At 39.6% G+C, this 27,014-nt stretch overlaps 1 protein-coding gene across 1 annotated transcript in view; it reads right to left on the bottom strand.

The window, feature by feature from the left end:
- Window positions 1-27,014, bottom strand: part of zgc:158766 (uncharacterized protein LOC100009641 homolog) — a 131,799-nt gene that overhangs the window by 26,253 nt on the left and 78,532 nt on the right. Inside the window, 11 exon segments of the mRNA XM_052016913.1 lie at window positions 211-1,154; window positions 2,677-2,868; window positions 3,858-3,980; window positions 6,318-6,456; window positions 8,046-8,188; window positions 10,121-10,219; window positions 11,793-11,909; window positions 13,961-14,047; window positions 18,138-18,231; window positions 23,236-23,359; window positions 26,115-26,333. Coding sequence (XP_051872873.1) covers window positions 211-1,154; window positions 2,677-2,868; window positions 3,858-3,980; window positions 6,318-6,456; window positions 8,046-8,188; window positions 10,121-10,219; window positions 11,793-11,909; window positions 13,961-14,047; window positions 18,138-18,231; window positions 23,236-23,359; window positions 26,115-26,333 — 2,281 coding nt within the window.

Raw genomic sequence — 27,014 nt, 5'->3', positions numbered from 1 at the left:
TTGCACATTATCAAGCAAAGATGGTTAAATGGAATTGAGAGGTAGATCAGGAAAGATCTAGCTGCATTGTGGAACAGCCTTCAGATGTCAAACAATCTACTCCAGGATGACATTACTATTCCTGCATCAATGCTTGAATCATTGTTGGTTTCATCATAAAATAAATCTAAGACAATGCATTGGACTTATGATGAGTATTGCAATCATTACCTGCCCGTGTTCTTAGCTTCCTGTGCCTCTGGATGGTTTATCTTGCAAGATGCTGATAAACTGTGCCTCCTGATCAACACCGGGCTTTTCAGCTCTGATCTGGACATTCGGTTTTTGTCAGCCACCACACTACTGATGACCTCCAGCCCTTTGATGTAAACTCCAGTGTTGCCGTGCCTGCCGACCTCACCCGAACCATTTTCTCTGTGCCATAACTCAACACTTTGAGTCTTCCTCATGATTTTTTTCAATGGCTGCTTCTTGTGCCGAGGTCCTGGTGAGCGGGGGGGCTCCAAGTGACAGGATGTGGCAGAAGAGCTCTCCATGCAGTTGTCAGTGTCTTTGAAGAAGAACTCACCCCCTTGGAACCTGCCACAAGCCGGTGCTGAGGATGGAGGGGTTGTGCTGAATTTACACGAGGGTTCACTATTTTGGCAGAGCTCTTTAAAACCTGATGTAATGGAGCCATCTGATGCTGTGAAATTCTGGCCATCTTCTTGCTGATGTACTGTGTCAACAGGCCAAACACCGTTCTGCAAAGTCTCAGCAGCTTTTTGAGTCGGAGACTCTCCGAGTTCATCTGATCCTTCCGTGTCAAATTCACCACTTGTCCTTGGCCCTTCATCCTCTGAGTGTGCTGTGGTACCCAGGCTGTTGCTCTGACTCTCCTGGATTCTGACTGTTGCAGACAGCACCTCCTCCAAAAGGTGTCTGGTTTGTTGGCACTTCATCCACTGGATGTTCCACTGCTTCAGCTCCCGGGCACTGCCAAGGCCATGAACCATTTCATTCATTGTCCGAAAGTTTTCTGCATTGAATTTGGTGGCCTCCTGATGGTATCTTTCTAAACTTTGGACTATGGCTGTTGCATCCACCAAAGTGCTTTGCTCATTTACTTTCAGTTGTCTTAAATAATCATTGCAGTGCAAGACCCACTGATCAGCCTAAATAGAAAGTTTAAAATGCCAGAATTGAACTGATCTTAGTGACAGCCATCACCTGTTTGTTTTGGATCATGAATCTATCAGAACCAATTTACTTTTATAAGATAATGCAGTTTCATTTACCTTTTTTAAAAAGATCACAAAACAAGACGTGTTAGTAAAGCAGTGAACAGATGTTCCAAAAGTGCATAGAATATTCTTCCATATAATTCACTAACATCAATGGTAGAGAAATTATTGGAAACATGTTCTGAGGGACAGGATTAATTTGCACTTAGAGAGGCAGGGTTGATCAGGGATGGTCAAGGTGACTTTCTGAAGGGAAGATCCTCTCTGACTAATTTGACAGATTTTTTTTCAAGGAGGTCACCAGAGTTTATTAGAGTAGGGTGATTGATGTCATCTACACGGACCTCAGTAAGGCCATTGACATGGAAGATAGCTCCAAAAGATGAGTGCTTGGGATCCAGCACAATTTTACAAATTGGATCCAAAATTGGCTGAGTGATAGGAAGCATAGGGTGATCATCATGGACTTTTTTATGAATACAAGCTTCTGACCAATGATTGGTGTTGGGATCCTTGCTGTTATTTTTTTTTAACTGCATTAACGATTTGAATTGGAATGTATAAGTTATGATGAATAAGTTTGCAAATGACATGAAAATTGGTGGTGTTCTTGATCGTGAGAAAGGTAGTGTTCTGTCACAAAACAAAATTGATCCAAGATAAGATGGGCAAGGAAATGGCAGAAGGAATTTAATCTGGAAAAATGGGATGCAATGCATTTTTGGAAGGACTAATAAGGCTAGGAATATACACTATGAATGGTAGGACCCAAGTAGTACTGAGGAAGTACTGAGAAAGAGAGCAAGTGTCCTAGGAACTTTGAAGGCAGTAGCACAAGTAGATAAGGTAATTAAGAAGGCACGCAGGATATTTATCTTCAATAGCTGGTACGTGGAATAAAGAAGGAGGGAGGTTATGGCACAACTATATAAATAATTAGTTAGGCCACAGCTGGAGTTTTGTGTGTGGTTCTGTTCACCATGCTATAGGAAGGTTGTGATTTCACTAAAGAGAATGCAGACAAGATTCACCAAGATGTTGCCTTGGATGGAATACTTCGGCTATGAAGAGAGATCAGATAACCTGGATTTATGTTCTTCGGTGCGATAAGGCTGAAGGGGGACCTGATTGAGGTATATAGAAGTATGAGAGGCATAAGTTGGGTAGATAGTAGTAATTTTTTCCCCTTAGCATAGATCACTATAACCAGCTGGCATTGATTAACGATAAGGGGAGGAGATTTAGAGGGGATTTAAGGAAGAATATTTTCACCAAGGGAGTGGTTCTGGAACAAATTTGAGCAAAACAGTGATAAAATATATAGCATTACAGCCACAAAGCATATAGAGGAAATTGCCACAAACTAGAACAAATTGCCAACAAAATGGAGTAAACCAGCATTCAAAGTGAAGGAAATCAACATCAAATATGAGGAATAATGTGAACCACTTACTGTCTCATAAAATTCATATAAATTAACAATGTTGTCCAAATCTGTTCTCTGCTTTTCTAGTTTGCTGATGAAGTTACTCAGAAACTGCTTGAATTCCTTGACTGTTTCTTCCAAATGGAGCAAATCATTGTGTGATTGATTGTTCAGATGGCCAACATCTTTAATCAGCTGCATCCCTCTTCTGTAATGTTGCTATAAACAACAAAGTTAAATTCACCCTTTGGGAATTCCCACCACTGATCAGACTAAGATCAATTTTGCCTAACAAGACTACTAAGAAGTCCACTAGGATCAAGACAACATTTGCTCATTATTTCCATCCCCAAAGGACATTCTTCGCTCATGTAAATCCAAAAAGGTTAGCCCCAGGCTGGAAAGAAGCAAGGCCGCAGGTTCGTCAGATTGGTTAAGGATCACAACTTGGCCATTTACAGCTTTGCAGCTTACTGGAACTGAACATTAGCTTCACACTATTAAATGCAGTCAGGTCAACTCTAGCACATGCAGCACTGAACTTGCACAGTTATGTGGAAAATAGTGGAACAAATATCAAAACTTTGTGATAGATTTGCACCTGCAACACTTGTTATTGAGTCATTTCATCACCAACTATTCTAGGCCATTCTGGAGACTTAAAACCTTTTGATCTATGCTGTGCAGTGTAACACTGAGGGACGCAATAATATTATCCCTAATTTCTATTATGTATGCCATTTATCACTTGAAAATTCTTTGTTGAAGTTTGCTCAACTATTTCAAATTAAGAATAAGTAAAATGCAAGGGGAAAACATTCAATAAGGAAATGTTTTATTATTTAACCTTTCAAAGGGTTTTAAAAGCCAATATGGCATTATTGCATCAACTGACTCCGAACATAAAGCTTTCCCTTTCAGTGTTGGGAACTTTTTTGCTTCCTTGCGTTTTGTTTCTTCATCTCAGATTAGATTTATCTGCTATGTCTTGAAAATCCCTCTACAAATGGTTTCCTGAAAGTAAATCACGTCATGAGTAATCATTCCACCCAGAATCAGATAAACTGAAGACTGAACAATGAACAAAAAGGCACAATTGTCTGCAGGGGCTGTACTTTCATCAGGGACAAGTGACCTGAATTTTAAACAAATGTACACTGCCTGCCTAATGGAATGTCTACCACACAATAAAAAAGTACAACACTTACCACAGCCAGGCCATAGAAGGCATTATACTCTTCCTGTTTTTGTTTCAATGATTCCAGAGAATGTGGCAAACAGTCCACTTGTACAAAATGCTTTTCTCCCTCGCTCTCAGCCCAATGTTTTATCTACAGGTAATAAAAGTACAGCAATTTACATTAGGATGCACATTAATTATCCACTCTATGCAACTCAAACTATCCACAATTCAATGACCACCCAGCAATATGGTTGTAAGGTGAGTGATTAACATAGTGGGTGGTGAATAAAATTATTTATGATATAGCATCCATTAAATTGGATTGGCCCTTTTAAGGCTGAGATGGGTTAGGTTACAAGCCAATATACTAAAAGATCTCTCATAATTCAAACTACTTCCTGTCATAATTCAGCATGAGATCAAGCTAAATTCTAATGCATCAGGGAAAAATTAATCTATTGACATAAAGGCTACCACCAATCTAATAGAAATAGTTAGTAAGTGGAATAGTTGTGTTTAGTGCTAAAGCTAAATTAACCCCTGCAGAAAAAGAATCACAAAATCAATCAAGAATCAGCATTATGGTGGCTTTCACAAGAAAAAAGGCCTAAAATAGACATGATTCTCAATATGATCACATCCAATTTTGCACCTCTCCTTAAAGGCACACTCCCCATGGCATCCAAGCAGCAACAACACACACTCCTGTTGATCAGGAGATAGAAACAGTGGATGGACGGACAAACAGCTTCCCACATCCACTCAAGGGAACAGAGTCCTGGTTAATGAGATAAGTGCCAAAAGGAAGGTTCAGTACACTAGGGAAGGAGTTTGGGAGGGGACATGACTAGAACAGAGATCAAGTTGAGAAACTAGCAAGAGGTGGCACAGTGATAACCCCCAGGAGTGAGAATCCACCCACAATGCAGTAAGACAGAAATAAATTCTATGCCCTCTTAAAGTGTGCCATGTTGAACTACATGTCTGTAAAATGGACATCCTCATAGGAAGTGTATTTTAGGCAGAAGCCTGAATTCTTTAAGATCCCACTCATCAGGAAATACAAGTCATTTAAACAATTGCAGTAGTGATATATACATTCTCATTTTATGATCAGTGCAGGTAGACCTGCACACACCTGAACTCCTCCACCTGAATAGTAGTGTATTATGTTTGTGTCAGCAAGTCCTTTAATGCCTGTGCCAACGATCTTCTGCTCAGCTGGGATACTGCAAATTCATCATCCTGGTAGCTTTATTTCCCCCCCTGCTTCTACTGCTCTTCAAGCTCTCTCTCAAGGTCCTCAGGCTTTGAGTCTTCTCAATGTTCTTCCTCTGATGCCAGTTGTTGCGTTCAGTTTGTCAGATTCTCCAGCGTAAATAGACAATGATGAATCTCCACATTTACCAGCTAATTCCACAGGGGACCCTGGACTGATGCAAACAGCGAAATCGCATCCTGAGAAGCCCTTTCAACTATCATCCTGACACATGAGTGGCCCTTGTTGTATCTGCATTCAGCTGCTGTGGTTGGAAAGCATACTGATGTATGTAGCCAGGAAAGTAAAACAAATGCCTTAGTTTCCAAGGATCCATGCCTCCGGGTAATGCGTTCCTGCTGCAAAGGTTCAACAATGTGTTATTCCTTAGGATTAATAACCACAACGAGCTGCACAGTGAGGGAGTGGAAACCTTTCCTCCAATGAGTTCTGAAGCTGATCATTTGACTCCGTTGATGTCAGCAGAGTGTCCATTTAAATAGCAGAAAAAAACAATCCGAGAATTGTGGAATAATATCACTGGATGAATATTTGATGCTGGTAAAATATACGGACTTTGGTGAGACCTGCAGTTCTATGTTAAGTTTTAGAATCAGTACCTTAAGCAAGTTAAACTTGCTTTGGAGATGCTACAGTGAAGATTCATTTACTAAAATTTAGAAGACTGAGAGGTAATCTCATTGAAACATATTAAATACTGAGTGGGATTGACAATGTAGATGCTGAGTGCACTGGATGGAAAACCAAATTCCAGGGAGCACCAATTCAACATAAATGATTGGCTATTCCTTAGATCCACCTATCACCCACCAGTTCTTGTTCCAACCCTTTCCCCCACCTTTTCATATTGGCTATCTCCCCTCTTTTTTCTTTTCAGTCCTGATGAAGGGTCTCGACCCAAAACATCCATTTCTCTCCATAGATGCTGCCTGACTTGCTGAGTTCCTCCAGTTCCTTTGTGTGTTGCTTAAGATATGGAGAAACTTGTTTATTCAAAGGGCTACAAACCCCCTGGAAGTTTCTCCCAGAGAGCTGTTGTTGAGTTTGTCCAAGGGTGAGCTAGATAAAGATTTGGTAACAAAGAAAATCAAGCGATATGGGGATTGAGTAAGAATTTTGATAGATCTACACTTCTTATTGAATGGTGGCTTGGGCCTAATTCTGCTTCTACTTTTTATGTTCTTAGGTCAAAATCTCTCTTTTTACCTTGGTACTTCCTTCCTCAAACTTTCTCAGCCCCAAAAGGACTTGCAGGTGTTGCAAGCACTCATTGGACAGTTTGACCAATTTATGGACCTCTTCATCCACCTGATTATAGAGCATCGTGACGGCATCCATGGCAATCCTGAAAACATTAGGAGAATGGATTTAAGTACTTACAAATGAGGAATACAAGTTCATTCAAAATTATTTTTAAATTCTGCAGTCTGGTCTTATTTTGGCTGGTGACTACAAATATGGTGATTGCAATGAGGTGAGTCACTGAGATCCACAGAACTTAACAACGCTCTTGATAGTACAAAAGTCAAGTTATTTGGGTTTAACATTACTCAAAAGGATTTTTAAAAATCCTCATTTACATCACTCGTTTCCTGATCACAAACCAAATAGATTATACGACATTGAGCTTTAACCAAAAAGGACACAACTCAATCCCTCATCTGTATTGAATTAGTTAATGGCATAATGAATTGGGTATGTTCCTGAGTCTGGGAACAAGAGTTTAGTTAGCTTGGGACATGGAAACACATCTGGGTAGCTAATTATTAACTAGCACATGAAAAGTAGAAAATAGAGTAAGAATGCATGCATCTGCCAATATCTGAACAGTGGAATCTTGTCCAAAAACACATTAAGGAGAAAATTCAGCTTTGGCAAGGGTACAAAACAAAATGGCAGAAGATTGGCCAGAGGTCAGTTTAATGGAAAATTGGGCAGAATGCATAATATTTGGCCAGTTCATTGCCTCCTGCTCTATATACCTCTATTAATAGCAAATTTTACCCTCAGTAAATACCAAACATTTCTTTTATTTTGGAGATGCTGCATTGTACCTTTTATGTGCCAGCCAAGTCATTGGCTTCAGGACAGCAGGAAGTAAGAAAGGGGGTATTAGCAAGATGAGGAATAAAACATTTTCAGAAACAAATATATCAAATAAAGGTTCTGATGAAGAGTCAGTGACTTGAAATATTAACTCTGTTTCTTTTTTCACAGTTGCTGCCTGACCTGCTGAGTACTTCCTTCATTTGCTGTTTTTATTTCAAATATTCTAATGTTCTAAGAGGTGACAACATGTAATGGAAAATAACATGCATTTTACAACATTCCAAAGCTCTTCCCAGCTAAAGAAATGTTAAATAGTCACCATTCATATGCAAGGAACACGTGGCACATTTTCTCAGAGCAAATGTTATATAACCAAATAATGTATCTTTGTTAATAGAATGTGGTTGCAGATTAAACACTGGCCAAGACACAGAGAGTATTCTCCTTTCTTATCCAAAATATTGCCACCTGAGAGAACAGATGGGATCTTGGTTTGATGTCTCATTCAAAAGTCTGCTCTTCTGGTGATATAGCACTGCCTCTGCATTGCACTAATTGTCAGGCTCGATCTTATACACATAACATGGAAGTAGGGCTTGAATCTACAAACATCTGCCTCAGAGAAAAAGGGCACAATTTACTGAGCCACAGCTTACACCAACATCATAACACTTTCACATTATTTACTTTGAACAGCAGAATGCATTCTACAGAATCCATGATCCAAGGACTGATAGAAGTATGGCCTGAGCAGATTTGCATAACAAAAGCGTAATAAATATTATCAACTCCTTTTCACATAACCAGAAATGATCTTTGTCCAAGAAAGACTACATATTTTTGAAGAGTTCTTTAGAAATACACTGAAGTTACTTATATTCCTACCTGTAATCATCAGTGTCACAGAATTCATCTTTCCTAATCCTGGCAAGGACAGTCCCACCTTCCAGACGCAATCCTACCAGCCGGGAGTCTTCCAGCACACATTTCATTATCCTTGTGTGCTGATTGAGGAGCTCAATGACTTCCTGTGGAATGAAGATGCCAGATTTAACTTGAGTTCTTTATAAAACTCCCACATTCTGCATAACCTGTTGCAGCTGTCCACAATGAAACACCACTTTTCTAAGAGGTTGTGTGGTAAAATTTCTGGTGCAAATTTTCAACAACAGTATGATCGTGCAAGGTACTGGAAGTAGGTTTAATTGCAAGCTTCAAAGCGTTAGTGGATTTAAGCATGAACAGAATGGTATTTTCAGGTCCATAGAATAAAATCTGAAGAATTGGACTCATTGTGTAGCCCTCTGAGAATTCCAGAACAGGCATGATGGACCAAATAATCTTTCTTGGTTCATGGCGAGTATTATTATAAACAATTTATATTTGCACTTCCTTTCAAGAGACAAACAATGACTTTTCCAAGCAGACTGATAGGCTTTCCCAATGGTCATGAAAGAACATTATGAGACCGAGGAACTTATTGACTGCTTGGATTCTGATGGGCAATCATTTATGCTACCATTAGAAGAATGAGCTACTACACGAACACAATAAAATAGGAGCAGGAGTAGGCCCCTCAAGCCTGCCCTGCCCTGCAATTTCATCATGGCTGAAATGCCCCAAACCTTACCTCCTCTTCTGTGCCAGTTCCGCATAGCCCTCAATTCCCTGATCTTTCAAAACATAAACTTTCAATACTCTCAATGATTTAGCTGCACACCCTCTGTGGCAGAGAATTCCAGAGACTCACCATCCTCTGTGAAGAGAAATTCCTACACACCTCAGTTTTAAATGACAATTTCCTTATCTTGTAACTATGTCCCCTCATTTGAGACTTTCCCTCTAGTGGAAACATCTCAACATCTTTCCTGAAATGGCCCCCTGGGATCATATATGCATCAATAAGATCAGCACTCATTCTTCTAAATGTCAACGAATATAGGTCAAGCATTTTTTTTAGCTGTTTATGACAGGATAGCCCTCTCATCCTAAAAATTAGCCAAGTGAATTCTTCTGGATGCCCTCCAATACTGGTACATCCTTGCTCAATTAAAACTGTACACAGTACTGCAGGTGCAACCCCACCACTCTGTCACTTGTAACAATATTTCTCTATTTTTAAGCTCCAACCCTCAGCAATAAAAACCAATTTGCCTTCTTAATTACTGGCTGCACTTGCATGCTAACGTTTTTTTTCATGCACAAGACATCCAGATTCTTCTATACTCTTATCACTTGCAGTTTTTTCCATCTGCCTTTTGGTTCTTTTACCAAAGTGCATGACCTCACACTATCCTGCATTGAACTCCATTTGCCAAATTTTTGTCCACTCATTCAACTTGTCAATATCCTTTTGCAGAGTCCAAAAATTCTCATCACAGCATACCCTCCCACCTATTTTTGCACCATCAATAAACTTGGATACCTTACACTCTACCGGCTCCTCCAAGTCATTAATAAAGATTGAAGGAAACTAAGGGTCAAGGACTGATCCTTGAAAAACTTCGCTAGTTACATGTTTCCAGACTAAAAAAGGCCCATTTATTCCAATCTTCTACATGATAAATGGTTTTCAATCCATATTAACATAACTTCCCCAATACTAATAAGCTCTTATCTTGTGTTTTAGCCTTTGATGTGGCACCTTATCAAATGCCTTCTGGAAATCCAAATACACCAGATTTCCAGGTTTCCTTCTATTGACACTGCTTGGTTCATCCTTAAAGAACTCTAGTAAATCAGTTAAACATGATTTCCTTTTTACTGATGTTGAATACCATGTCCCCTAACACAATCACTTCCAGAAGGAAATTTGAGTGACTGTATACTCTGGATACTTGCCCATATCCATGATTCACTAAATCCACTTTCCAAAAGATTGTTAGGGGAGAGAAAAATTGGTGAAGAGGAAAATGGCTGGGTAAGATCTGCTGCAGGTAAGGCAGAGTTATTGAATGTACCTGTGTAGTGGACGGCATTCTGCTGACATTCAGAGAGTTGATTGAATTCTTCAAGTAGATTAGTGCCCCACGGCAGTTCTTCATGAAGGGCTCCAACTTCTACAACAACAAACACAGAGCTACAATTCAGATTTATCTCTCCACAGATGTGTGTCCCCTAACAGTTTTACATGAGAAAGGGGTAATTATTTCAATGCTCCCCTGGCAGGCTTTTCACCCTGTACTCTCCATTACCATGAGCACACACAATACTCTGCTGACAGCAATAACAATATTTGTACATGTTGATTTTAATGGAGAAAAATTACCCCTCAGCATTTGACCAGTAGCATTTTCAAATAAAATTTGATAACAACCTTAAATAGATATTCAGACCAATGACCAAAAGCTTGTTTAAGGAGGTTTTAGAGAGAATCTTGAAGTAGTTAGGTACTGGAGAGGCAGTAGATCTCATGGAGGGAATTCAAGAATTTAGGGCTATGATAGCCAGTGGAAAATAGGCAGTACAGTTCTGGAGGACACCGTGGGATACACTGGAATAGTCGAGTCTAAAAACAAGACGAGACACGGGAAGAGTCAAGCAAAGTTACAGAGGTCAAAATAGCCAGTGTTAGTAATAAAAATGAGCTATGAATATGCATGTATTTGTTTCATGCCATAACATGGATTTCAAGAAATCATATGTGTATTTTAATGTATGAAAAATGAAATAAACAAGTAATTCTTTTTTTTCTTTGAATGATATAAAGATTTATGAGACTGTCCTGGAATTAAAATGATGCAAATTGGGGCCCTTCTCTCCAGAAAAGAGAAGACAGGGAGGAAATCTAACAAGGTCCTCGTAAATCTTTACAGCAGTCAAGTAAACAAAATGGATTTTTATTGTTCCTTTCATTTATCGTACATTAAATCACAATTTTGTTATAACATTAAACAGATACATGCATTTTCATAGTTCTTTAAGTCTATGAAAGGACTCATTAAGATGGAAATAGGGGAACTGTCTCCTCATGAGTCTAGAACAAAGGGAAAATCAAATTAAGATGGTTACCAATAGAACAAAGGAAGGATTCAGGAAGAATTTCTTTACACAGAGAAGGGGAAGACTATAGAATTCAGATGGAGTGACAAATGTACTTATGGTATTGTTGCATTTAAAGGGATACTTGATGCATTGGTAAGGGGGAAAGTAATGGAAAGATATGGGAGCCAGACTCAAAACTTACATTGTCGAAAACACTATTGCATTACATCCCATAGAACTGAATTTTACTCATATACAGTTTCTATGGGCTGTGCTACTTGGATGCTGCTGTGGTGTAACGAATGCCCCTTTAAAGATTCATGAATCTATATTAGTTTCTACATTGGAGAGAATGAAGTTCACATGTAATTACAGTTCTTAACTGTTCTCAATAAGGTCGGGGCCTTAAAGTGAATATTCTTTTTGTCGATCATTAATCTACATGTAACCTACTCTTTATTTCTGTAATGCTAACAAAATATTCAGCTCCAAAAACACCTCAATTTTATAAAGCTGGTTGCTAGATTTGACTGGATGCTTGTCAAGGTAATATTCTCAAGTGCTTACCAAACAGACTTGTGAAAGGATATATTCTAATAAAAGCATTTGCGTGAGCACATTTCACTGCTTTAGGCAGAATATACAAACCATATGGAAGCGGATCCAGTCATTATGATCGTAAGGAAAGGTTCCCGAAAACTCCTGTGTCAGTTGACAGCCATCAATGTGCCTGTGCAGGCCCTTCAGTGAAGTCACTATTTCATGCTGGGTTGAGGAATTAGATAAACATTAAAATAAACAGTCACTTCATGTGCCTACTAATAAACCTGTATGTTTCCAATGCAAGGTGATACAGGATAACTGAGTCATGACAACATTTATTAATATTTCCTTGCTTGAATAACCCTGTCCACAAACTTCTCAGACTAGAGAATTAAATGCATTTGATTCATTCTGTGCCATCCATGTAATTAAAAAACTGACTTAAATTGAAATTTATACTGAAGTGTACAGCATTATTTAAATATAAACAATGCTTTAATTTCATTTTAACATTTAAATCTCAATAAATTTTTGATGCATATTTATATTTTCCAAAAATAGACCATCTTTTCTGTCCATTACCTCTAACTGAAATGTAACAAGTATGCTAACTGCTGCATCAGCTAGAAAGTGGTATGCTAAAGATTAACCCAGAATACTATTTTCACTGAAACACTGGGAGCAGGACAAGAGGGCAGCATTCAAAACCCAGACTAGAGGATCAAGAAACAGCCCCTCAGCAACATTTATATATCGGATCATCTTAATCTAGTAAAATTCCCAAGGGAGCTTTTGACAGTTGAAAACATGCCACCAATGATAGATCGAAGAAAACTTGAGCCAGCTTGCACATGAAGGAATTCACAGACCTTTGCAAGTTGTTTCACTTCTTTCATAGGACGTGGACATTGCTGGCAAGACCAGCAACTGCTCTCCGTTGCTAATTCCCCTTGAGCTGAGTGGCATGCTGGGTCATTTCAGAAGTTGTGAAGAACTTTGATCATTGAATATTCTGTCCCTCATATAGTAAAAGGTATAAGGCTGAAGGTGGTGGTGAGTTTCATCATCAATATTTGGTTTTATTGAATGGTAGCTCCACACATATAGTCCACATTTCTCAGGGTCTCATCATAGACCTTTGTTGTGGGGCAGTGCTGAGTAGAAAGAGCAGTGGCTGGAGGACCTCACATATTAAGTGTACAACTTATTCTCCTGCATACTTAAGGAACAAATCGACAATGGGCTGTAGCTCCCTCCCCTGAATGTACACATGCACTACCATCCTCTACGTACTGCAGTTCGACCACCGAGATTGGGGTGGCCATAGTTCAGGAATGAAGGATACATATGTTGGGCAGTTCCCATTCATCCAATAGAATGGTTTGGCTCCATTTGGAAGCGAGGTGTGGTGCAGCATGTGCCGTGAAAGATAGAGAAGAGAGTTAGTGATGACAGAGTCTTGCTCAATTCATCTATTGTCATAAGTTTCAACTCTTGACTGTTATGCATCCTTGCTCTCTCTCTCTTGCTCACTCTCTCTCCAAACCATGATTCTGACCAATGGCCTGGAATTGGCTCTGTGGTGGACCCATTGGTTAGAATCATGGTTTGGGGAGAGAGAGAGTGAGAGAGAGATAGCAAGGATGCATCAAAGTCAAGAGATGAAACCTCATCTGTAGCTTCAAGGGTTTGGCTATTTGTTGATGACAATAGCATGCTGGTGTCATGGTACAGTCGGCTGGAGGGTCATGAGACATTTGCTTATCATGGGGGAGTTACTGAATTGCCAGAATAGCTCACTCCTGATAGCAAAACCCACTCCATGAAGGCAGTTTTCTTCTTCTGGTTCATTGAGCTGATCATCTACAGTCATGCCACACCATTGCCAAGCCGTGCTAGCAGAGCAATGCTCAGGGTTGTCACAGTCGGGACTGTCCATAAGGATCCTGATGTTCCATGTCCCAAACTTCATATTGAGGGAGTGGAAGCGCCTGACTTCTGTGAACGTGTGAATGGCCACTGCACACCAGTTACCACATTGGCATGACTATGCAAGGTCTTGCTCCAGAGGCACATAGATCCAAGATCACTAGAGACCAGACTCTGCTGCATAACATAAATACACTTGGACCCATGCATAAATGCCTGCCAACACACATACTAATGCACATAGATAAACTACTCTCTGGCACTGCCTACTCCTCTCTCCCCCTCCCTCAACCCACCCTCCACTTGATCCTACTTGCCCTCACTTCAACGAAATTCTGATTTACCTGAACAAGTGGGTCTCTTTCAGGTCTGAACGTTGACTCTCTATCCACTAAAACCAAGACTGAATTTATAGCATTTGGAATAGCAACCTGTGAACAATTAGAGATAGAGTTTAGATATATAAGTAAAAGTGAGAGACATCTAAATTCAAAGGTGGATGATATCACACCAGGCATCACATTATTTTGTTTGTTCAACTTAAACATCACAGAGCTAATTTTCCATGCTTTACCTGCAGATCAAGAATGACAATCCAATACAGAAAAAAGTACTATACTGCCATCTTTTGCATAAAACGTTAAGTTGACACCCCCCCCCCCCCCCCACCACCCATCTCTCATCTCAAATTGATTTATAAGATGCTATGACACTCAGGCAGATCCATATCCTGTCCCTGGCATCCTGGCTAATCAACCAATGGATTTGTAGCATTCACTACATGACAAGTGCCATTGGTTGTAAAGCATTCTTGAATGACTTGAAGTTGTGAAAGATTCCATATAAATGCTAGTTCTTATTAGAATATACAAAATTCCCAGATATTGGAAAAAGGAGCAAAGATGAAAGGTATGGATTTCCACTGCACTGCCCAGATATTCCCAAGTTTTTGCAGGGTTAACAGAATCACAGATGAGGAAGACTATTGGCTCACTTTATAATCCACAGAATTCCCAATGAACATACTCCCTCCCCCACTTTCACATCTAGACTCAATGAAGCTTTTCTGGTGGTCATTGCAAAGAAGGAGTTTGGGCAGAAAAAAAGGGGGCATTCCTACCCCTTAAGGCATCATCAATGGGAAACCCAAAGGTTGCCACTGAGGCTGGAGCCAGATATTTGCAAAGCAGGTGGGCAAGTGCTCTTAATATTCCACCCTGAAATGTCCTGCAGGTTGCCCAAACTATTCCAGAGAAGTGAAAGCAATAAACCCTGATAATCCAAGTTGCTTTCATTCACAGTGCAGTGCAGAAACACTGCTCACGTTTGAAGGTTGGAGAGAGGTGAGATGGAGTGAAGCCAGAATTCCTCTAACTTATGTTACCTAGATCCTTCAATCTAACATCATTGTGGAATTTCTGCAATTATTCATGAAGGGATTTGGGAAGTAAATATCAGCCATAATCAGCACAGTGCATTCCCCTTTGCACAATGCAAATTGTTATCGGAATGCTATTCAACATCTGGATAAATTGCTTCAATGTTTTAAAGGGAAAGCCTTATCATAAACCATCACCACACAATTATTGGATAATAGCAAAATGCTCCCGCAGTTGGTAGCTAAAAAGAGAAAGGATTGCCAAAGAAAACAATAACCTCCTGGTTCCCTATTATGGAAACAAAACATTGTATTGAACAATAAATGTATGTTGGTGTAATGTTTGCTAAAGTTGGAAACTGGTCTCAATAGAAATTTAATTATTGCGCTCCTTTGCCTTTCTTTTAATACTGTAGATTGTACATTTTATTACACAATTAATTATGAGTTTAACTATATTTCCAATGATTAGTATCAGCAACAATGAAGGCCTTTTAAGCAAACCGGTGAGGTGGGGTGGGAGAGGGTTGCTTTCGTGTTTTATTGCATTTCATCAGAAGGTGATGGATATCAACGATTCTCCCCCCAATAACACAGACAGCGAGCAGCACTCAGCTGAGATTCCACAGGAGAATTATGCAACCCAGCCCAATTTCATTCACACCCAATTTCTGCACACAGCAAGAGATGAACTTTGGATGCAGAGGTCAATGGAAGGAAGAACCATCTTGATGTACAACCCCAGCCCTCAGTTTTCCCATGTGTGCTTAATGTGGATACTTCTGTCTCACATTCCAGTGGAGGTTGGTCACTGAGTAAGGATCAGCATCCCTCTTGCTGATCCCCAACCATCACCATCAGCTCTGCTCCCACTGTCATCTGAGTTCACCAAATCCACTGTAGACCAGGAATCAAATCCAGGCCTTGTAAGTACCGCACACACCTGCCATCAGAGGGTGCCCTAGTTCCCAACACATAAAAATGTTAAGAGAAGGAAAAAACTGGAAGTGCCAGAAATCTGATATAGAAATAGAAAATTCTAGAAACACTCAGCTTGTCAGGCAGCATCCATGAAGTGAGAAACTAGTTATTGGATGAAAGAAGTAAACTAACCTGGAACAATATCATGAGAGGAAAAAGGACAAGCATTATGGAAAAGCTGGAGAAGAATACATCAAATGATATAAATAAGTGAAACTGAAACATGAAAAAGAACAATAAATGCACAAAAAATGAGTAAGCAGTAAATGGATAACAATAAAATGCAAAACTTGAAACACATAAGAAACACACATCCAGTAAATAGTTACAAATTCTATTAGTTCCAGACATTAATTTTGGTCACAATCTTAGAAAATATAATCCAAACCACAATTCCTTTCTCCTCACCTTTCCACTGAACAGCTGTATTTGCATAATAGGAATAAAAATAATTGTTACTGGGTTTGATCATTATTTATGGTATAAAGGGACTGGATCTTAAACAACCACACATTTGGAAGGGATCATACAGAAAAGTCTTCCTTCATAAGACAAAGCCCAAAATTGTTACTACAAAGAATGTTCTTAAATAATTTGTTGATGTGTGGGAAGGATCTGCTTTCTTTCTCTTGATCATTATTGCAGGCCTGTGGATAACTAGCTCCATAACTTAACTGCACTCTCTCATCCTTCAAGTTGACCTGCTTTGTCTCCATGGGCAAAGGACTCATGAACATTAACTGTGAAAACACATGCAAGCTTTGGTGAAGGATTATAGACTTTATAATAACCACATGCTTCATCTCACCCAGGGCAAAAGAACCTGAGGTCACAGCAGGAACTTGAGGGGACTTCAATTGAAAATAATCTGTGAAATCTTTATTTCGTTGAACAGAATCAGGTTTATTATCACTGACATATGACGTGAAATTTGTTGTTTTGCAGCAGCAGGACAGTGTAAGACATAGAAGTTACCATAAGTTACAAATAAATAAACAAAATAAATAGATACTGCGAAAGAGGAATAACAAGGTAGTATTCATGGACCATTCAGAAATCTGATGGCCGAGGGGAAGAAGCTGTTCCTAAAACATTGAGGGTGGGTCTTCAGGCTCCTGTACCTCCTCCCCAATGGCAGTAATGAGAAGAGGGTGTGTCCCGGATGGTGAGGGTCCTTAATAATGAGCTTAATGTGTGGAGCAAACTCTCTAGGAAGATGATGGTAAAAGGAAGAGGGCTTAATTGAGTCTGTCCTACAATTCATTAGTTTGGATCTCGCTGCAGGATAATGGTAAATGCTGTGGCTCCTCCTCCACAGTATTTCCTCTTGCAGTCACATCCTCTCACTCCTGGCCACTAATAAAATGTAAAATACTACATCAGCTAAGGGATATGAATCTCACTCTCTTATCTTGTATCCAGGTATATCTCCTGGTAACTCTCTCCTTCCCTGATGCATCACATTATCTATACTCAAAACTTCAGTCCCAAACACTGAACTCAAATCCCTTGAGCTACAGACACATGCTATGGTTGCCAGGGATCGGTTCACTGGTTGCTATCCACAAGCTCCCATCCACTGCTTACATATAATACCATGTATGTTATTTCTGTCTAACCTTGCTTTGGACTTTCAATCAAAATTTCATATCATTAATTCACATGGTTAATTTTAAGCCAATACATTTAACTTTAAACTTATTAATTGATCTTCTATCACCCTCTGCATTGAATTCTTACTCTGACTGACCACTCAGCTTCCCAAACAAAATCAAAAATTGCTTAACGCACTCAGCAGGCCAGACAGCATCTGCGGAGAGAGATACAGAGTTAATATTTCAGGTCAATGACCTTTCATCAGGGCTAGCAATGACCCATAGATTAAGTTGCTGAGAAGGGGTAAGGGTAGAGATAGGGCGGAGATCAAGAAAGACTGAATGACATCAGTGGTGGTGGTCCAGGCTGAGAGAGGGTGGTGAAAGCTTGTTAATCACAGCTGATGTGTCTGGAGGAAGTGTAAGGAGAAGGAGATGCTTTAGATTACAGGAGAAAAGCAAAAAGACAATGTTAGAATTGTGAAACACAAAACACTAGTCACTGGATATCAAAAAGAAAAGTGACATTCTTAACAATGTCTTGTCAGTTTTTGACTAACATCTCACCTGCAGTGCAGTGAAAGCTTTGAAGAGCGTGGGCGCGGGTGGACACCTACGAGCATCCACTAATACGGTCAGTCCAAGTTCTCGTATTTCCTTCCTGCAACAAACAGACTACACTATTAAAAAGTTAAACTAACTTCCATGTATTTCAGAGCTCCACCTGAGCTTTTATTTAACTCTGCCCCCCCCCCAACCTAAGTACACATTTTAAGATGTTTATGAGACATGTGATGTTTGCCATTTTGTTTCTGAACCCTCCTGACAACTTGCTAGCTACAATGTTTGAGCATTGGGCAATTAAGTAACCTTCAGAGAGAAATTTCAATTACATATATTCAGAGCAACAAACAAGATGCTGGAGGAATTCAGGACCAGATGAAGGGTCTCGACCTGAAACGTCAACTGTCCGTTTTCCTCCACAGATGCTGCCTGGTCTGCTGAGCTCTCCTAGCATCTTGTTTGTTGCTCCAGATTCCAGCATCAGTAGCCTCTTGTGTCTACATGTATTCAGAGAGTGATTATGTTTGGAAAATGACACACCAAGCCAAGATTCCAGTGTAGATTGCTTGATATTTGGGTAATTTGCAATTCACGAGACAATTTTATACCACCTTCAGTTTTTCCCATTGGCTTCCATTAAGTGAGGTATAAAACAGATAATCAATTCACAGTACCAATTTCCCACCTGTGATAAATGTTAAAGTTAGCCCATGCACTTCTGAACTAATTGGCTTTCACCCTGATGGGAAAATTGGTTGTAGCTTCCAACTAAACTGCATGGAAGTTGGAAGCTTTATTGGGACTAGGGCAAAAAGAAATCCAAGTTCATGCAAGGGTTTTCCACAGATCTGACCCACTACACTATTGTAATATTAAATGAAAATCAGAAACTGCTGAACACCTGAAACAAAACAAAAAATGCTAGGAACACTCAATGGGTCAAGCAGCATCTGTGGAAAGAGAAACAGTTAACATTTCAGGTCAAAGACCCTTCATCAGAATTGACAAGGGGTCTTTGACCCAAGATGTTAACTCTGTTTCTCTTTCCACAGAAACAGTGTAGTAAATGCAAGTGGATTCAGAAAAAAATTAGGAGATTTGTTAGAAATTGTTTACCATAGTTAACTTCCAACACAAATACACAAAAAATCTTAAAGTACAGAAGATGGACATTTGACCTATCATGAGTGTGTCAGTTCTTTGAAAGAACTATGCAAATAATGCCACTCCCTTTCTCTTTCCCAACTTCTTTCTCATCTTTCAAGCATTTATCCATTTTCTTTTTGGAAGTGATCATTAAGTCTGTTTCCACCTAAGATCCTGGAGTAAAAGAAAGTGTGAAATTCAGATGCACAAAATCTGCAGGATACATGGCAGGAATCAGATAAATTTGCACTTGTTATGCAAGAAAACATCAGGGACTTGAAAGGGCTCTGTCCCTTCAACACACACTACCCCAACAGACTATATGTCAATACAACTCTGTAAGCTGAAGACAGTCATGAGAAGATGCAAAGATCCCAACAAAATGCTGGCACTTCAGAGATCTGAGCAAGGTTATTGCAGTGTGTCAGCTTAGGGAAAAATGACTTATAAAACCAGAGCCAAAAGGTAAAACATTCACAAAGGAAAAACTTTATTGTTTATTCTCTGTTTTGTATAAAGGTCAGAACTATGACGACATCACTTGGAAACCAAACTAAGGTTACAGCTGCACTTTCCACAGGTTTCCAGTCAAGCTGCACTATGCTTTGATATATGGGGTTTTTCTGTTCTCTGATTTAGGATCATAATTTAGTGATGCTATGAAGGCCGTACGATTGATAGATATCACCAAGTTACACTCTTACATTCAGACCAACAACCTCGCCATCAATCTATCAAAAGCTATATAATTAAATTCAGTTCTCATTACATTATGAAATCATATATTGTGACTTTATTGGTCCCGATGAGGCTTTATTTTATGCAGCCTGAAGGTGTCAAAATACAAGGAAAAGGAAAATGATGCAGAAGGAAAGACACTTAATGACGATGCTGTTCTGATGTATCAAGTGAGCATATAATGTCCTTGGTGTTCAAGTGATCCTCAGGTAAGGGATATAGGGAGGGTCTCGCAAAGAGAAGGAGCTGTAAGGTTACAATAATATATCTCTGAATGTTCAGTGTGGGACCCGGAGATGTTCATGTACCTCCTGGCTCAACAAGGCAGAAAAAGGAGTAAAGACTTATCTTTCTGGGCTTCCTCAGCTTCTGATACTTCTTACTGGCACCTTTATTGATTAACAGTGCAGTCAGCTCCCAGTTTCATCAATGGACTCTGAACTGCACATTTGAAGTTGGGCTCAGGTGCCTTCCTTGTCTCTTGCCTCCCTTGTCTCTTGCCTCACATAGCAGGTTAAAAGAGAAGGGAGAATCATGTACCATGCCAATAGACAAGTCATCTGGCCAATTTTGACTGTCACCCACCCAGGTTCTGCTCCATTGGAGCCAACCAAATATTGTACATTAGGATTCATCATAAGAATGAATCCTTTCAAAAGGAATTCCAGATACTGTCCAGCATTCTGTTAGGGTTCAAGAGTCAAGGAATAATGGGAAAGAGAATATCTTAGGTTAAGGGAATATCATCAGTAAAATACTTTGGACAACTCACTCATGACTGTATTTTCTTTATTGACCTATCATTTCCCTTCAATTCTCTCCCGTTATCCAACTTGCAGAGAACCCATGCCAAAATCCTCACCATAAACCTATTTCACAAAACCATGGAAGCTCCAAATCACAACACAACCAATGAATTACTTTCTGAGCTTTATTTGCTGTTGTAATATATTCATAGCAACCAATTAGAAAACAGCAAACATGCACAAACAGCAACATGATAAATGCTCCATTAGTCTGTTTTAATTAATGACGTTGGCTGAGCAATAAATCTTCCACAATATATCGGGAGATCTTTTATGTCTGTCTAGGAATGCAGACAGAATTTCAATTTAATGTCTCAAGCCAATGAAGGCAACTTTGACGATGTAGCTGTCCCTTAGTGCTGCTCTGAGGTGTCTGCTACATTACACATACATGCTGGTGAGGAAGGAAAAGGAATAGGAAAGAAATCATATAAAAATACGATGATACAGGAGGAACTTAGCAAGCCAGGCAGCATCCGTAGAGAAAAGCAGGCGGTCAACATTTCGGGTCAGGACCCTTTATCAGGATCGCCTGCTTTTCTCCACGAATGCTGCCTGGCCTGCTGAGTTCCTCCAGCATCATCATGTTTTTCATCAAGATTCCAGCATCTGCAGTCCCTTGTTTCTCAAAAAATCATACACCTTTTCTCACAGTCTGTAATAAAATATCTGCACACATCCTGAGTTGACTGTGCCAAGTTTTATAGGAAAGTTTTAGTCCATGCCAGAAAACGTTTGCAAGGGCTGTAGACAAACACAAATACTTCTTGTTTTGAGACAGCCGAGGGATCTGAATCAACACAATCCATTTTGATGTGGTTAGAGGAAATAATTTGTTCATTCTTTGAACTTGCTGTTCTCAGGCATACTTTACTTTGTGTGTCTTAGCTCCTTTTATCTCCAATTTGAAGAGATTATTTCTCCAGCAAAGATATTTCAAAATCTCCAAGTACCTTCTTGTCTAAGTAAATCTGAAATACATTCTTCATTTCAGATGTACAAAGTTCATGTCACACAGGATTGTCTTGTATTTAATTTGCTTGAAAAAGTTATGGCACGGCATCCTGATCCAGTGTAGCTCAGGTGATAAAGTTTTGCTATTGAGTTAAACATTTTATTATTTTGGTCTAACAATAAAATATCACTGACATAGTTAGAAGTCCAAGTGATATGGAGGGAACTTCACAGTGACTTTATTCCTCTCCACATGAGACACTTCTCCTTCTAATAGGTGTCCAGAAGCACAGGTGATAAGCTTTAAATATGATGTCTATTTATTGAAGAAACTAAAATTTGGCATGGAGCAGGATTAGAGTTCTCGTTTGTTAATAATGGGAATTCCCAGGATGCTCATGAGGAGGAAAAGTAATTTATTTATATATTTAGAGGATTTTAATTATGTTTTAAGCCTTTTAAAATTATGCGAGTAGTTTTTTTTAAATGTCTATGACTATCAGATATGTAAAACCTATTGCAAAGCAATGATGGCATTGACAGAAGATGAGGATCTGCCCAGCTTACTTCCTGTCAGAAGCAGTTAGGGCTGTCCAGTGCTGATGCCTCAACAGTGCACCACCGGAGTGTTAAGGCCTCCTGTGCATGCAGTCATCTCAATTGGCTCTCTGTCTCTGGCCCAAGTAAGTGCGGGTGGGCAGAAGTGGACTTGATTCAGCATGATTCAATTCATTTACTTTGAGGCTTCCCACTTATCAAGGACTGTCCAGTCACATGTTTGCTGTCCAATATACTATTACCAGTTTTCTCTCTTGATTTTGACATGAGTGCTTTTTGTTTCATTTGCTACCTTTGTTTTCAAAGCTGCAAAATGAATTAAAGTCACAGATGTTGCTGACGGGGCCACCTTGGAAAAAGTCAATTAACATCATTGGTTGGGTAAGCCAGCACATCTGCACTTCTTCTTATCTAAAGCATACCATTATTGTTAGTATGCCTGGTTTTTAGGGACATAAGGAGATGCAAATCCCTATCACCTTTTATGTTTCTGTAAATATAATAAGTAAACTCCGGTGCATGGAAGTTCCTCCCCAGCTCTTGTTGATCTATGCAGTGTTAACTTTGAGGCAAAGAAAAGCAAGCAAAGAATTCCCCCCCCCCCCCCATTCTAAACATTCAACAGCAGACTTTAATACAGGGACCGAGGCCAGTGGAAACAAGATCAAGAAAATATTGCATTTCAAGAAAAAGCCATCTGGTTCACTGAACCCTTGTTTCAGGAAAGGAAGTCTGCTGTATATGACTTCATGCCTCACAATGTGGTTGACTTTTAGCTGCTCTCTGAAAGCAACTCAATTCAAGGGGAATTGAGGAAAAGCAATAAATGCTAGTCTCGCCAGGTATACCCATAATAATAACATTCTGAGTAAAGAAGAAAACACCTACAGGTTCCATACCTAGGAATGGTGTAGTAATACCCCAGTAAATTGGTCAACTGTGTGCTGGGGTAGCTTTGATTCAACCAGATCATGCTGTGTGTCCAAATCTGGATTACAGCTCGACCAGCTTTATCTCTGTTTCCTGTAGGATAAATCACACAAAATGAGGTCATAAGTTCTTTCTTCACCATCTATTTTTTTCTGGCAAAAAAAATGTATTCCATTTCTGTTGGAGACGTGCTCTACATGGACTACGGAATGATAATATAGAAAAGTTTTCACTGCATTCCATGGTAGTTAGGAAGATGAATAAGTAGGCAAAGATAAATGAATAAATGATAAGCTATATGGGGGAAAAGAGATCACCATTGCTTGGTTGGATTATGGAACTTGAGAGTCAGAGAAGAAAGGCAGAGAGAATTGGGAGGAATTTCAAAGGAATAGGATCAAGGCAACTAAGGACTCTGCCATCAATAACAGAGCAAAAAGAGAAGAGGACTCGTGATAAAGGATGACATAACTCAGGAGGAAGTCACAGATGGGATTGAGAATTCAGAAATTATGTTCCTGGGGACAAGCAGCCAATGTTTATCAGTAAGTTCACACTGTGGATGAGGGATTTGTTGAAGGAGTTAGCTATTTTTTGAGCCAGTGGGGAAAAGTTAAAATTATGACTATACATCAGTGATTTCCTGTAGATTGGTAACACTGGCCTGCTTGCTGCAGATAAACTTGGGATTGAAAAATTGTATCTGGAGGCTTGACTTTACTTGGTTCCTTATTTACAAAAAGTGTAGAATCAGAAACCCATATGCACATGTACATATGGCCAAGTAGTTTCCTTCCTTTAGCTAATGTGTCAGGTAAGCACTGTGTGGTACTGAAAGAATTCTTCACTAACTTTCACAGCTGCTACTTTGTTTCTTTAAATAATTTCTCGCTTTGTCCATTTGAACAACTTTTAAAGAAGTTTCCAATTTCTCCAAATACCTCAGAAGGCTCCCTTCCTTTCTTCTCATTGGATTTGTAAGACCATTTTCTTTTTATCCTGTTGTATTTGATTTGTTTATTAATAAAACCACAAAGGTTACATTTATTTAGTTTGAGCTTGTTGGCTTTTTAGAATATATTTATCCTGCTTGCTCAGAATCACATTGCTAAAGATGCTCGATCTGTTTTCTATTACATTACTGAATATCCACCATAACTATTCATGTCAAATTTAGGACATTTGAACTGATATATCCTCCCCTAGTTTTGTGCATTTCTGACCTCATGTTATAACAGCAAAACACTGCAGAATCTGTAGGTCGAGCAGCATCTTGGATTCCAAAATATGGTTAACGTTTCAGTGACAGTGATGTTTCAACTACGAGAAATTAGGGTTGAAACAGGTCTTAAGATCAGAGATCAGGTGCAGAAAAAGGAAAGGTCTACAGTAAGCTGGAATATTTTACTTCCCCCTTTTACGATTTATTTAGGTTTAAGTTGTTGTGTTGAGGTGTTCTTCCCTAACTTGTTCCATTACCATCCGCTTTCATCTTGCCCTACCATTCCTTTTGTTGTTTTTATCTGAATTTGTCGGAAAAAGAAAAATACCTAAATGGTAGAAATCTGCAATGAAATAGCTGGCGATGTTGATTATTTGAAGTTGTTGAATTCAGTCTTGAGTCTAGAAGGCAGTAATATGGCGAGTAGGAAGATTAACCACTATTTCTTAGTTTACATTGAGCTTCAATCAAACTGTTGGACAGCACAGTGGTGCAGATAGTGGAGCTGCTGCCTCATAGCTCCAGAGGCTCAGGCTCAATCCCGATCTCAGCTGCTGTCTGTGTGATGGTTGCACGTTCTCCCTGAGAGTGTGAGAGTTCACCCCGTATCTTCTGGTTTCCTCGCATACCCGAAGACATGCATTTTAGTATTTAATAGGCCACTATAAATTGCCCCTAGTGTGTTGTTGAGTGGTAGAATCTTGGAGGCGGTAGGGGACGGGGGGGGGGGGGGGGGGGGGGGGGAGTTGATGGGAGTGTGAGGAGAATAACATAGGATTAGTGTAGGATTACTGTGAATGGGGTCTTGACGGTTGGTATGGACTCAGTGGGCCGAAGGCCTGTTTCTTTACTGTACAGCTCTATAACTGGGTAAGAAGCCAATGATGATAGGGCAAACTGTGAGTACAGTGGAAAATTTGTGAAAGGACGCTCAGAAATCTGTATGCACATGTACGTAGGGAGAATAGAAATAGTAGGGTTCTCATGGGCCTGTCTCTGGGGAGACCGAATGAAAATTGGGAGATCACTTTGTTGTCATCTCCATACAGTATACAAGTTTGATCTTACTTTACTAACAAACATTATCATTCAGGAGTGCAATGACCTCCAGTTCCTGCACATTTATTTGATGAATAATATCAGTGTCACTTCCCATCTGCTATAAGTAGACTAAATCTCCAAGAAGCCAATCTCCATAAGTAAAAAGAGCAAACAACTGCAGATCCTGGAGATCTGAAATAGAAACAGAAAATGCTGGAATGTCTTTCAAAAAATAATTGGATAATTGCTCAATATGGAAAATCTTGAAGAAAAGCAAGCAAAGAGCAGAGAGGTGTGTTAACTGCTTGCTTCTTTCAAAGGGCTGTCAAAGACAAAGCAGCCTCCAACCATGCCTTATCATTCCGGGTGCCTAAGCAATCAGCTAAGGTGGAAACAAGTGTTTTATTTTCCAATATATTTCTGAGTAATGAGGGGTTTTCATTTATTTATCTCAAGTGTTCAGTATTATAGAGTTCAATGTTTCCTGCTGACACACAAATAAGAAATTAACGGATAATTTGGTTGAAACTGCCCCCTTCATTTGTAACCCACTGAGGCCATTTTCTGTTGGTTGACCATACCAACCTGGCAACTGAGCAATTCCCGACTGCAGCAGATCCAGGTTCACCTCTGCAGCCGTAGTAGGGAGGTTGCTGCAGGCTTGCGTGCTGCGTTGGACCTGGACTGTGGCTTGAGGGCAAGCTGGTGAAGTAGGAGTCTCTGTAGCTTCCAGCATCTGGTTTAAAACTGCTTGGCAGCTGCCCCTCCTTTCTATCTCAGTCACACTGCTCTGGGAGGGACCTGCTAAAAGCAAATCAACCTCATTAAGTCATCTTCCCATGCTCTACAGCTCTCCAACAATAAATGACTCACAACTGCACTGAAATGAAACATGAGCAATTTACAGAATGATTCTTCTCGACATTTTATGAGAAACCAAAATTATAAAATGTGTACACTGATAAGTCACCGGGCAAAGTGCCCAAGATGTGAAAGCTCTCATTTTTCTACATGAGATCTCTACTTCCTCTGCCCACGCACATGATCCTTAGCAACAAAACATATTTAAAAAGTATCCTTGAAAGCAATGAGACATTAAAAAATACTTAGTAAGATTTGTGAAATATAAATTTCTAGCCATAATAAATAAAGCAATTATTTGGACTTTGATAGTAATCCCCATGAAAGATCATGCTTGAAATTCAAAGCCTGGATGTAAACATGTCACAAGATCATTTGTTAATCATTTTAGATTGATCCATTCTGAACTTGCGCACATTCTAATTGCTTGCTAACCCACACTCAGTCTGGGAAATATCTCTCCCTCTCATGTCTACGTGCTTAAATGCAGAACGTGTTTATAAGATCTTGTTTATGTTGTGATAGCAAATTGAGCATGGATCTAGAACGAGTGGAAATCTGACCCCTATTGGACAATTTCAGTCTCCTGGCAATGGGCTAACTTAGGTTGGTTTTAAAGTAGAT

The sequence above is a fragment of the Pristis pectinata genome, chromosome 5 (genome assembly GCF_009764475.1).
Source record: "Pristis pectinata isolate sPriPec2 chromosome 5, sPriPec2.1.pri, whole genome shotgun sequence".
Lineage (NCBI taxonomy): Eukaryota > Metazoa > Chordata > Chondrichthyes > Rhinopristiformes > Pristidae > Pristis > Pristis pectinata.
This window is presented reverse-complemented; position numbering and strand designations above follow the sequence as displayed.